General features: G+C 50.1%; 1 protein-coding gene across 1 annotated transcript in view; it reads left to right on the plus strand.

The window, feature by feature from the left end:
* Positions 1 to 144: 144 nt before the first annotated feature.
* Positions 145 to 12,500, plus strand: part of LOC137440497 (signal peptide peptidase-like 3) — a gene marked incomplete at its 5' end in the record, with an annotated part of 14,215 nt that continues 1,859 nt past the window's right edge. Inside the window, 5 exons of the mRNA XM_068136734.1 lie at positions 145 to 223; positions 953 to 1,065; positions 6,902 to 7,008; positions 10,190 to 10,353; positions 11,562 to 11,761. Of these exons, the coding sequence (XP_067992835.1) occupies positions 145 to 223; positions 953 to 1,065; positions 6,902 to 7,008; positions 10,190 to 10,353; positions 11,562 to 11,761 (663 nt within the window). The remainder of the gene's footprint in view (positions 224 to 952; positions 1,066 to 6,901; positions 7,009 to 10,189; positions 10,354 to 11,561; positions 11,762 to 12,500) is intronic.

Consider the following 12,500-nt stretch of genomic DNA (forward strand, 5'->3'; position numbering starts at 1 on the left):
GCAGCTGCTCTTGCTTTAATGGTGCTGCAGTCTGTGCTAATAGGACATTGTTGCAGGAGGGTTTTCAAGTTGGAAAAGCTTGTTTGTGTACTGCAGAAATCGGGCCTGAATGTGCTGATGTTGCCTTTTCTTCTTTTTTTCTAGTCCTTGCAACAATAGCTTTTGCTTTCCTGCTGCTCCCGATGTGCCAGTACTTAACACGGCCTTGCTCACCTCAAAACAAGTAAGGACTTGAGAACCCCTTTGCTCCACCCCTTGTGTGTTGCAATTATTTCTTTTAATGAGAATCCTTTACTGGAGTCTTGGGTTACAAGCATTAACCTCGGGGGCTCAGGGCTGGTGTTGGTGCCTGGGTTTTGTGCCAACACCAAGTGTCCAGGTTGGGAGCAGGAAGCCCAAGGACTGCAAGTCATGCAGGTTGCTGGCCAGGACTGCATTTCCCAACAGTGCTTCCTAATGGGGTGGGATTTATTTATTTTTGTTGTTGCTGATACTTCCCAGTCTGGGAGTTGTGCTGGATTTCAGTGTTTGTTAATGTTTGCCTCTGGATTTTGATGCTGGCTCTTTCAGAGGCTGGGGTTACGCTGGGGAGAACTGCAGCTGATAATGACCTGTTTGGAAACTGATCATTTTCTTTACTTTGTGGCTGGAGCTGCTGCTGCAGAAAGCACTCTGAGAGGGGGCTAGGAGCTAGCAGAGGTGGTGACAGGCTGAAGAGAGGTGCCAGCACCCACAGCGTTTTTCCCACCTCTGTAGTTCAGGCTACATTCTTTGAATGAGGAAAGCTTTTATTTCCTTGCTGTTTTGGTGCCTATTTCTGGCAAAGGGACTTCCCTTCAGTTGTTCTTGGCACCTCTGATTGGCACTTGAGCCTTGTTCCAAGAGCATCCCTTTTCTGTTCTGGAAATGGAAACACCAAGTCTGCTGCCTAACGTTGCTGTGTTGTCCCTAGGATTTCCTTCGGCTGCTGCGGGCGTTTCACCGCTGCTGAGCTGCTCTCATTTTCTCTCTCTGTGATGCTTGTCCTCATCTGGGTCCTAACTGGCCACTGGCTCCTTATGGATGGTGAGTATGGGAATGAAGAGATTGTGTTCCTGGTTTGTGCCTGTTCTGACACATCCAGCCCTGGGGGAGGGTTGGTGACGTCCGCCGATCTTGCTGGGGTGAGATGCTGCGCGGCAGACTCCCTGAACGCCAGCGCTGTGGGCAACGTGTCAGGGTAGCGCCTGGGACACGTTTTTCAGGTTTGTGAAAGCTTCCAAGGAAGTGCCAGAAGACTGAGGAGAGATGTTCTGCACCTGTGTGGCACAGGGGGAATCGCCAGTGTTAGTTAAAGACGTCTGCAGCCAGTGGTTGTTACGAATCATAACTTGATCTTAGCAGCCTCATTAATGTTTGCTGTGCATCTTGTTGTGTTTTTTTTGGTTCAGATGATCAAATAATTTGTTGCAAGACAGTTCACAGTAGCTGGTTGTCTTTGATCTCTTTGATGCTTGCCAGTTAGGATGGTGAGATGGGTGAAGCTGGCAGGCATCCAGCTGGCTTGAAGGTGTGATTTATTTATTTTTTTTCTGTGCTAGCTGAACTGAATTCTCACAGCTTAGTGTCCCAAAAAGCAGCTTTCCTCCTCTCTCCTCCCTTCCAAATCTCTTGTGCCTGCTCTGGTGCTTGTTTAATCACATGCTGAAGTGATTCAGCTCACTAGAATGGCAGTGTCCCGTGTTTCTGCCAGGCTGTTTGCTGCTGCACTGAGCTGAATTGGATCATTGTGCAGCCAGGTATGTGCCAAACTTAGCAAAAGGCACCTGGCAGCATAGTGGGATTTGAGAGGACAGAGCAAAGAGGGTAGCAAAGGCATGAAGAGGTAGCCAAGAGCAGGACCCCTCCTTCTCATAGTTTCATAGTTTCATTCAGGGTTGGAAGGGACCACAAGGATCATCTAGTTCCAACCCCCCTGCCATGGGCAGGGACACCCCACACTAGATCAGGCTGGCCAGAGCCTCATCCAGCCTGCTCTTAAATACCCCCAGAGACGGGGCCTCAACCACCTCCCTGGACAACCCATTCCAGGGTCTCACCACTCTCATGGTGAAGAAGCTCCTCCTCACATCTAGCCTGAATCTCCCCACCTCTAGCTTCATTCCATTCCCCCTAGTCCTATCACTACCTGAGATCCTGAGAAGTCCTTCCCCAGCCTTCCTGTAGGCCCCCTTCAGATACTGGAAGGCCACAATTAGGTCACCTCGGAGCCTTCTCTTCTGCAGACTGAACAGCCCCAACTCCTTCAGTCTGGCCTCATAGTCTGTTCTCAGCAGTGTCAAGGCAGCTAAATTAGCTTAGAACATCTCGTGAAGTGGCACCCTGAGGTTGTGATTGCTTGAGGAAAAAAGGCTGGGACAACATAACCTGCCCTTAAAATTGCTTGTTGCAACAGGAAGCACGCATGCCATCAGCTTTCCTGCGCCTCCCAAATGGGATGGCAGCAGCAGGGAGGGCCCTGGACACCTCTGGTGGCTCCTTGCTTGTTTCCTGTGTCTGTTGGTGTCACCTTTCATTCGTGCTTTCTGCTGCATTGAAAAGTTTCACCTGTAGCTGCTTAAAGCACTCAGGTACTGCATGGAAAAAGGCAGGTGCAGTTTGGTTTGTGTTCAGCAGAGCAGCCCACCCCATGGGTGATCTTCATCTGCACAAAGCTCGATGGTGAGTGTCAGCTGTGGATTTTTGGCAACGTTTGGCAAGAGCTCTGCTCTGAGATATTGGCAGAAGCATTGCCCTTAAAAAATTTGTGAGCTTCTCAGTCTGGAAGAGTAGGCTTGAGGTGATCCATCTACAGAGTCCTGGCCTGCTGCTCAGGGGGATCTCAGGGGGTTGTTTCCTGTGCTGGTGGTTTATGATTTACTAAATTTTCTTGCCAGTGTCTGGTTTTGCAGTATCTGATGTAGTTTGTCTTAAGGGAGTTTGTTCTGTACAGGTACAGTCTCCTGTCCTTTGTTCAGATCCAATTAAATCAGCATTTGTCTGTGACACTGAGCAGGGAACACTGCCTTTGTCATGGAAGGACTCTGCAGGTTTAGTCCTTGTTCTAAACCTCTGCAAGTGGGATCACATCATCTGTGCCTTTGCTTCTCTGTAACTGCATGCTTGAGACCCCACAGAGTGTTGTCTGGAGGGTGGCCTGGGAGTAGGTGCAGAGTGTTGCAAGTGGAGCTCTTGCTGGTCTGTAAGGCTGCACTGGGACCTGGCTGCTCCCTGCCGGCAAGGGAGGAGCTTGTTTGGCTGGGGGCAGAAAATGAAATGGATGTTGAGAAGGTGCTGGAGAGAGGAGTGGGGCAGTGCACCTCGGTTCCTGTGTGTGGTTTGTCGTTGTGCAGCTGACTGTGAGACCGTATTTCTGCTTCAGAGATGGGGAAAGACATCACAGGATCACAGATGTTAGGGGTTGGAAGGCACATCCAGAGATCATTGAGTCCAATGCCCCTGCCAGAGCAGGTTCAGTCTGTCCAGGCTAGAGGTGTGGCAGTGCTGCCAGAACAGTTCTCACTGCTCAGATGCTACAGTTCCCCTATCTGCATGGGAGCTGGTTGAGCTGGTTCTAAAGCCAGGGACATTTTACAGGGCAGGGTGAGCATATCCTGCCTCTGGGGTCTTGATCTGGGTCCTGAAATACTTATTTCTCAAGAGTGGATTGTTTGACAGAATCATCAGTGATGATTACTGTCCCTTCCAAGCCTGGTTAAAGCTTCTCTAAACATTGGGCATAGTGGGAGTGCTGTGGGTGTGCAGTGTCTGTGTAGCTCCAGAGTGAGGGGAACGGCCACAGGTACCCTGGGGACAGCTGCGGCAGTCAGGCAGAGGCTGTTTCATGGCACACATTCTGATTCCCTCTCTGTAAAAGACTCTTGGAGAGCTGTGCAGGAATGTGATTAGGTCAGAACTTCAGTACCTATTTCTTCAGAAGGTCATCTGGTGGCCTGTGGGGAAGCTTGATCTTGCCAGCTTGCATAATGCTTTGTAAAGCAGACACCAGCACCTCGGTGGTTCCATCTGCTCCAGACGCAGCAGTGCAGTAAAGCTGCAAAGCAGGCTGATCACACATGCAGGAATATTCCTAATCCTTAGAATATCCTTATTCCACAAGGGCAGTGCTTGCAGGCACTGCAAAGTTAATTCTTTCTGTTGGCTGAAGGTTAACTCTTTCAGTTAGCTCTTTCTCATTCAGCTCTGTTAAGGCATTGTCCAGAGCTGTTTGGCCTCTCTCTCCTTCTCTTGTTCTTTCTCTTCTTATAAAGAGATGCTTTGGGGTGTGCTTGAGTGGGGAGATGCCACCTGATACAGCTTGTCAGCACCAGCCCTGAGCTTGCAGATGGAGGACATTGTTTCTCATGTATTTCTGGACTTGTTCACTGGAAAAGGACCTGGCTTGCATTTAGAGAAGCCTGTTGGTGCTGTGGCTGCAGTCTGCCCTGTGTTACTCACACCAGCCCTCGGGCATTCTTGCTTCCCTTCTGGTTTTGGGCTTTATTTTTTAATTTATCAATATTTCTTAAGGAGTTGCAAAACTATTAGCATGTGTGTTTCACTGTCATCTGGAGGGGTTTCTTTCCATCTCCTCTCCCTGGTGTTTGCCTAGTTTGATGGAAGTGTCTCCTGTACGTGCCTGCGTTTGTTTCAGCCAAGGGGAAATGGAGTGTGTGAGGAGCAGATAAAACTTCAGGCTGCTTAAAACATTTCCACTTCTAGCTCATTATAACATGGAAAACCTCTCCTAAATGAAGGCTTGCTTGAGCTATTATTAACACTGGCTTTAGAGAGACCTCTTTGATTTAAGACAGCCTGTTCCCTTCTGTTTGCTCTTCTACCAGAGGAGGTCTGCAAGTGAGTGCTACTCTGAATTACCAGGCACAGTTCTCTTTCCTGCTGCTTTGAAAAATTCTTGTGGTGGGTTGAAATTACCCCCCAACAAATGTGGAGAACTCACCCCCAAAATAAAATTGCCAGACAGCTCAGAAGGTTTTGGAAGCAATTGGAGCTCTATTTACAAGCAAACTAAAATCTGGAGATACGGAAGGCAGTGAATATGTACAAAATACACAGTATATATAGTTACTATTTATAAACAGCACAGAAACTCCTCAGAGCCCCTGGACACATGCAGGGGACCTGTTCACCTCTTCCCCCACTCCCTCCCTCTAGTAGTCAAAACACAGATACCCTGTCAAGGCCACAGGAGAGAGAAAGTTGCAGGCAGAAGCAGCAGAAGAAAAGAGAGACAGAGCTGTTTATGCCTCTGCTCTATATCCCATTAGCAAGCCAATGAATTCTATAGACCTTACCATTATTCTCCTTGGTTATTTAACTTTCAGTCTTTGCAGTCAGGACCTAGGCTGAAGTTCCCCATTCAAACTGTAACAATTCTCTACACCTGAACAGTTTTCTTACATTTTATAGCCAGCTGCAGTTCTGCAGCATGATGTAGGGCTTGTTTTTCTTCTGAGTAGTCCACTGCTCTGCTGTAACTGGCAACCCTGAGCCATGCTGTCGCACCACGTTTGTCAGCTCTCAGAGGACCCAGGTGGGCTTGGCAAAGCCACTGCTGGCATGCAGCTCCCGGGCACTGCCATAGCTGGCAGGTGGTGGTGGTGGTGTTTTACCCCTTGACTCTGTATGGAAATGTTTCCTCAGTGTCTGGGAGGAAGAGCTCCACATCACTCAGGTGAAACAGCTGCAGGGCAGTTTGGCAGCTGCATGATTCCAGCAGGAGAACCCGAAGGCTGGCCTGTAAACCCTGGCCTGGATAAGCTGCCGCACCTTGCACACTCACAGACATCCTGAGTGCATGGCCCCTGCAGTGGGAGTTGCTCAGGACAGGATTGTCAGGTGTGCTTTGTGTGCAGCTGTCTGCATCCTTTGGTGCAGCCTGGGCCCAGCAAGGCTCTGTTACCCCTGCAGATACACACTGCTGTCACAGGTGGAACGGCATTTACTTGCAAAGGTCTGTTGGGTTTTTAGTGTCTCCTTAGGGATTTACTTGTAACCAGATGAAATGTGGAATATGCTTGAGAGTCAGGTGAGTGTGGTAGTGAAGAGTGGGACTTACTGGGTTTGATGGAACATCTTAGTTTTCTGCCCTGACAAAATTCCCCTTGGAACAGAACTACTATGAGAGCTGCGGCATGGTCTGGAGCCTGGAGGCCTGGCTGAAAACTCACCCTTGTAGAGGGATTAGGACAAGACTGGCCCCCATTTTTTTTCCCCTGTGGTGGGCAGGTTTTCACTCAGCTCTCTGTAGTGAGCAAATCCTTGTCTCCCTAAACAATGCTGCCTCAGAGCTGGTGTCTGGGCAGCCTTGCACAGCCTCGCCCGAGTGGAAGGTCGGAGTGAGCGGGGTTCTGTTGGAAGGTGTGGTGTAACCAGGCTGCCTCTGGACCGGGAGTCAGCAGTGGGGTTTGTGCTACACACTTACTAGAAACCCTCCTGGTGCTTCTGTCAAAGCAGAGGTTTGTTTGGGGCACAAGGAGTTCAAAGCTGTTTTGCTGCTGCTGTTTCTAACCGGGTGGTCAGTGGGAGGTCGAGTCTCTAGTACACAGACATGAAAACATTTCTTCGTGGTGGGTGGAGGAAGCTGAGTGGAATGGGCAGCTGTGCCTGCAGAGGCATTTCTGCTTCCATGGCAGCGTGTTGACAGTTGGCTGCTGAATGTGTTTTGACTTTTCTTGACTCTGGTGAAAGGAATTTCACTCTCTGGAAACAGGAGCTAGTCATCTAGTGCATGCAGCGCTGCACAGGTGCAAAGAGAGGCTCTTTGGGGGGGAAGGGTGGTTTGAGGGAAAGGTTTTGACAAGAAGGTATTTGTTTTGTTTTGCTATTTTTAATGAACTAACCATGTGCTTGCATTTTGTAGCTCTGGCTATGGGCCTGTGTGTTGCAATGATAGCCTTTGTTCGGCTGCCCAGCCTGAAGGTTTCCTGCTTGCTGCTCTCTGGGTTACTAATTTATGATGTCTTTTGGGTAAGTGTTTTGTTTGGGTTTGCTAAAATTGTTTTTATCCTTTGGATTTGTAATTGGCCTTGGGCCATTTTGACATGAATTGATGAAGTCTGGCAAAGGCAGAGATGTTCTGAGATGTTAAGGTCTGCAGCAGGATACAGAGGTGTTTCCTCTCTAATTAGTTGACAGAAGCAGAAACATGGTCAGGCTATTTCAACTTTGGCATGTGATTTAAAAAAGGAACTCTGAACTCAAATCTGGAAAGCCTGGCTGAAGACCAGAACAAGCATTTACAAGTAAGCCCAAAGCTTTCTCCACGCCTGCACGGCACGTGGATGGCAGCTCCTGATCAGCAGTGAAATCTGCAGGACAGGAATGCAGCCCCATGCAGAGCCAGTAAGGCTGGCAGCCAATCTTCCTGCACTTCTGCTGGGAACCTGACAGAGCATCATTTGTAACACTGGCAGGATTTTGTTTTACCTTTGCATTACACCCAGCCCCGATCCAGGGAAGTGCTTGCTGACAGCTCTGGCAGCCGCTCTGTTCGGCGGTGTGATGAGCTGGAGTGCAGGAGCCTGTCTGGAGCCAGTATTGCATCATTCCCTTTACAACTCAGTTCCACAGCTTCTCTGCTTTCAAGCTTTCTCATACTGGCAGCATCCTGTTACCTGTAGACTAGGCTGGACAGATGCTATAGAATAGAATAGAATAGAATAGACCAGACCAGACCAGGTTGGAAGAAACCTTCAAGATCATCGCGTCCAACCCATCAACCAATCCAACCCACCTAAACAACTAAACCATGCAACCAAACACCCCATCAAGTCTCCTCCTGAACACCTCCAATGATGGTGACTCCACCACCTCCACAGGCAGCCCATTCCAATGGGCAGTCACTCTCTCTGTGTAGAACTTCTTCCTAACAGCCAGCCTAAACCTCCCCTGGCGCAGCCTGAGACTGTGTCCTCTTGTTCTGGTGCTGGCTGCCTGGGAGAAGAGACCATCATCCGCCTGTCTACAACCTCCCTTCAGGTAGTTGTAGAGAGCAATAAGGTCACCCCTGAGTCTCCTCTCCAGGCTAAGCAACCCCAGCTCCCTCAGCCTCTCCTCACAGGGCTGTGTTCCAAACCCCTCACCAACTTTGTTGCTCTTCTCTGGACTCGTTCCAGCAAGTCAATCTCCTTCCTAAACTGAGGGGCCCAGAACTGGACACAGGACTCAAGGTGTGGCCTAACCAGTGCAGTGTACAGGGGCAGAATGACCTCCCTGCTCCTGCTGGCCACACTGTTCTTGATACAGGCCAGGATGCCATTGGCCCTCTTGGCTGCCTGGGCACACTGCAGGCTCATGTTCAGCCTACCATCAACCAGTACCCCCAGATCCCTCTCTGCCTGGCTGCTCTCCAGCCACTCTGACCCCAGCCTGTAGCTCTGCATGGGGTTGTTGTGGCCGATGTGCAGAACCTGGCACTTGGATGTGTTAAATCTCATGCCCTTGGACTCTGCCCATCTGCCCAGCATGGCAAGGTCCCTCTGCAGAGCCTCTCTACCCTCCAGCAGATCAACTCTTGCCCCCAGCTTGGTGTCATCAGCAAATTTACTGATGATGGACTCAATGCCCTCATCCAGCTCATCAATAAAAATGTTAAAGAGCACAGGGCCCAGCACTGATCCTTGGGGCGCACCACTGGTGACTGGCTGCCAGCTGGATGTGGCACCATTCGCCACCACTCTCTGTGCTCAGCCTCCAGCCAGTTCCTAACCCAGTGCAGTGTGCTCCTGTCCAAGCCATGGGCTGACAGCTTGGCCAGGAGTTTGCTGTGAGGGACGGTGTCAAAGGCCTTGCTGAGGTCCAGGTAGACCACATCCACAGCCTCCCCACATCCACCAGGCAGTCACCTGACCATAGAAGGAGATCAGGTTGGTGGGGCAGGACCTGCCCTTCCTAAATCCATGCTGGCTGGGCTTGATCCCTTGGCCATCCTGTAGGTGCTGTGTGATTGCACTCAAGATGACCTGTTCCATAATCTTGCCTAGCACTGAGGTCAGGCTGACAGGCCTGTAATTCCCTGGCTCATCCAACCGGCCCTGCTTGTGGATGGGCACCACGTTGGCCAGCTCCCAGTCCTCTGGGACCTCTCCAGTGAGCCAGGACTGATGAAAAATGATGGAGAGTGGCTTGGCCAGCTCCTCTGCCAGCTCTCTCAGCACCCTAGGATGGATCCCATCCGGTCCCATGGACCTGTGGGGATCCAAGCAGCTGAGCAGGTCTCTACCTACTTCCTCCTGGATCACAAGGGAACTATATTGCTCCCTGACTCCCATCTGCCAGCTCTGCAGGCCAGCTATCAGGAAGATGTTCTGTCCTGCTAGTAAAAATTGAGGCAAAGAAGGTGTTAAGTACCTCTGCCTTTTCCTCATCCTTTGATACAATGTTCCCCTCAGTGTCCACCAAGGAGTGGAGGTTGTCCTTGCCCTTCCTCTTGCTATTAATGTATTTATAGAAGGACTTTTTGTTGTCCTTCACAGCAGAGGCCTGTTTAAGCTCCAAATGTGCTTTTGCCTCCCTAATTTTCTTCCTACATGACCTAGCAACATCCTTAAACATTCCATGGGTTGCCTCCCCTTTCTTCCAAAGATGACACACCCTCTTTTTTTCCTTTAGTTCTGTTAGAAGTTCATTGCCCATCCAGGCTGGCCGTCTGCCCTGGCGGCTCATCTTCCGGCACATTGGTACAGCCTTCAAGAGTTCCTCCTTGAAGCAGGTCCAGCTCTCCTGGACCCCTTTATTTTTAAGGGCTTTATCCCAAGGAACCCTCTGAGTTAGTTCCTTGGGTAACCTGAAGTCTGTCCTCTGGAAGTCCTTTGTCAAAGGATCTCAAGATACTGGTCTTATCATGAGCCTAGGCTGTTTCCCAGTTACTATTGCTAGGTGTAAAAATCTCTGGGTTGCTGGGAAACGTTTTCACAGGCTCACAGGATGTTAGGGGTTGGAAGGGATCTCCAAAGAGCCATCAAGTCCACCCCCCCTGCCAGAGCAGGACCGTAGAATCTAGCACAGGTCCCACAGGAACACATCCAGATGGGTCTTGAAAGTCTCCAGAGCAGGAGACTTCTGTCATCAGAGCAAAAGCACAGGCAGCTCTGAGAGTTCAGTTTGGAATTCCAGTCTCTGATGGCTGGATGATTTCCTTGCTCCCTAGGTGTTTTTCTCTGCCTACATCTTCAACAGCAACGTCATGGTGAAAGTGGCCACCCAGCCAGCTGATAACCCCCTGGATGTTCTATCCCGGAAGCTTCACCTGGGACCAAATGTGGGCAGAGACGTTCCCCGCCTGTCACTGCCGGGCAAGCTTGTCTTCCCCAGGTAAGACTGCAGCTCCCTCCCTCTGCTCTGCAGCAGCACTAATGCTACTGGAAATTAGCAACTCAGTTCCCTGCTAGTCACTCCCTCTTCACCATCAAAAGGTCTAGAAGGAGTAGTGAGGCTTGGGCACTGTGTGGGCTGACTCAGAGCGCACAGAGATGACCCCAGTTTGGTTAAAAGGTGGCCTGTTAGAACTGGATCTTCAACACCTGTGGGAGTTCTGCTGCTGTTGGAAGGCTTAAGACCCAATGCTTAAAAGCAAAAGCCCTGAGGTTTATTATCACAGCAGAATTGATTACTGCACAGTGCAAGTGACTGGTAAGGGAGTTGGAAACTGGCCTAGGCAAGGGCAGCTTACAGGGGAAGCGCTGTGCTGGGAGCAGATGTTCCAGGTCCCTCTGGTCTGGGGCTTCTTCCTTGTCTCTGTTTTTAACCAGGGTGTGCACAGGCCTGACTGGGCAGCAAGCTTCAGCACCTCAGCAGATGTGCAGTAGGTTATGTTGAGATGTTTAGTGTGGCTTCTTTAGATATTGGGGGGCTGAAATCACAGAGCTTAGGAGCTGACTGTCTGCAGTGACAAAACCAAAATGGTTCATTTTGTCAACTTTACAATATCAAGTGATTTGGCTTTGTTTGCATGAAGAGTACGCTGGAGTTCAGATAATGGGCAGCTTTAGTTCATCACCTACCTCACAGCTGGCTCTTTCCTGGAAACCTAGAGGGATTTTAGTTTCCTACCTGTTTTGTCTGAAGGAGGCCAAAGATGTGAGAAGTCCATAAATAGACTTCTTGTATTGGAGGTGATCTTTGCACAGGGAGGGAAGGTGCAGTCAGTGTCTGTCAGACCTAACTGAACACTTTGGTCAGCCAGATGGTGCCTCCCCTCAACACTCAGAGATGGCTGAAATGCTGTGTTGGTGGATCTGTGTCACTGGGTGAGTTAAGAGCAAAGGCAGCTCAAAGGCTGCTGGCAGCAATAAACCAGTTTGCAATGACATGGCATCACAGTGAGGCTCTAAAACCGAGCTGGGCTGGTGGTGAAATCACACAGGAAAAGCTCTTCAGGAGCCAGCATTTCGCTTCCGCCCCATAAAATTGCGTGGGTAGGAAGAAGGGAATGTGCAAGATGAAGCTGAAAACCAAAGCAGAGGGGCCTAGAGCTTGTCACCTTGTGTCTGAGCCTGAAACCAAGGGCAGCTGCTCTCCAGTTCCACAGGCAGCCACTTCTCCATGCTGGGCATCGGGGACATTGTGATGCCAGGCCTCCTGCTCTGCTTCGTGCTGCGCTACGACAACTACAAGAAACAGGCCAGCGGCGACTCCTGCGGCGCCCCGGGGCCGGCCAACATCTCTGGACGGATGCAGAAGGTCTCCTACTTCCACTGCACACTCATTGGGTATTTTGTAGGTGAGTGATCAGTGTGCTTTGGGGAGCTGCTTAGTGAGCAGAGCAGGGCTAGGAGATGATGGAAGCAAGGGTAAAGAAGTGTTGAGTGAACCCTTGGCTGTGGTCTTCTAAGTCCTCCCCTCCTTGGGTTTCGTTGGCGTGCTCTGGGGAGGAAGCCCCTTCTACAGCCCTCTGAGATTTCTGGGGTGGTGTATTTTGTTTAGAAAACTGAAGAGATTATCAGTGTGGGGGTGTTTTAGCAATTGTTTATACTTTGCTTTAATAGCAAAGGTAGCACACAGGTGGTGTATTACAGTACCTCACAGTACATTAGAGGTTGGAAGGGACCTCAAGAGATCGAGTCCAAACCCCCTGTCAAAGCAGAGTAGCTCATACCTGGCTGATGGTAGGTGGCTCATCCTGTGCAAGAGTACCTCAAGGTGACTCATCCAGACAATTCCTGCACTTTTGTGTTCCACTGTTAATGCTCATGACCCTGGGATGTCTTAGTGCATGCAGAAAATGGTAAATGGTCACACCTGGAATGCTGTTCATGGCTTGCTGTAGCCATCCCTCTCCTCCCTAACATAAACCACATTTTTCCCAAAGGTCAGGCCACATATGTGCATATCCTGACCCCCTGCAGTCCTTCCAAGGATGAAGAGGAAAGATGATTTCCTACCCATATCCTTCCTCCTCCCTTTGACATTCCCTTCCAGCTAGTATCCAGGAAAATCATTCCTGGTGTGTGCAGCCCTTC

Source organism: Melanerpes formicivorus, unplaced genomic scaffold, assembly GCF_026170545.1.
Source record: "Melanerpes formicivorus ecotype bairdi unplaced genomic scaffold, bMelFor1.0.p_v2 SCAF_3090, whole genome shotgun sequence".
Classification (NCBI taxonomy): Eukaryota; Metazoa; Chordata; class Aves; order Piciformes; family Picidae; genus Melanerpes; species Melanerpes formicivorus.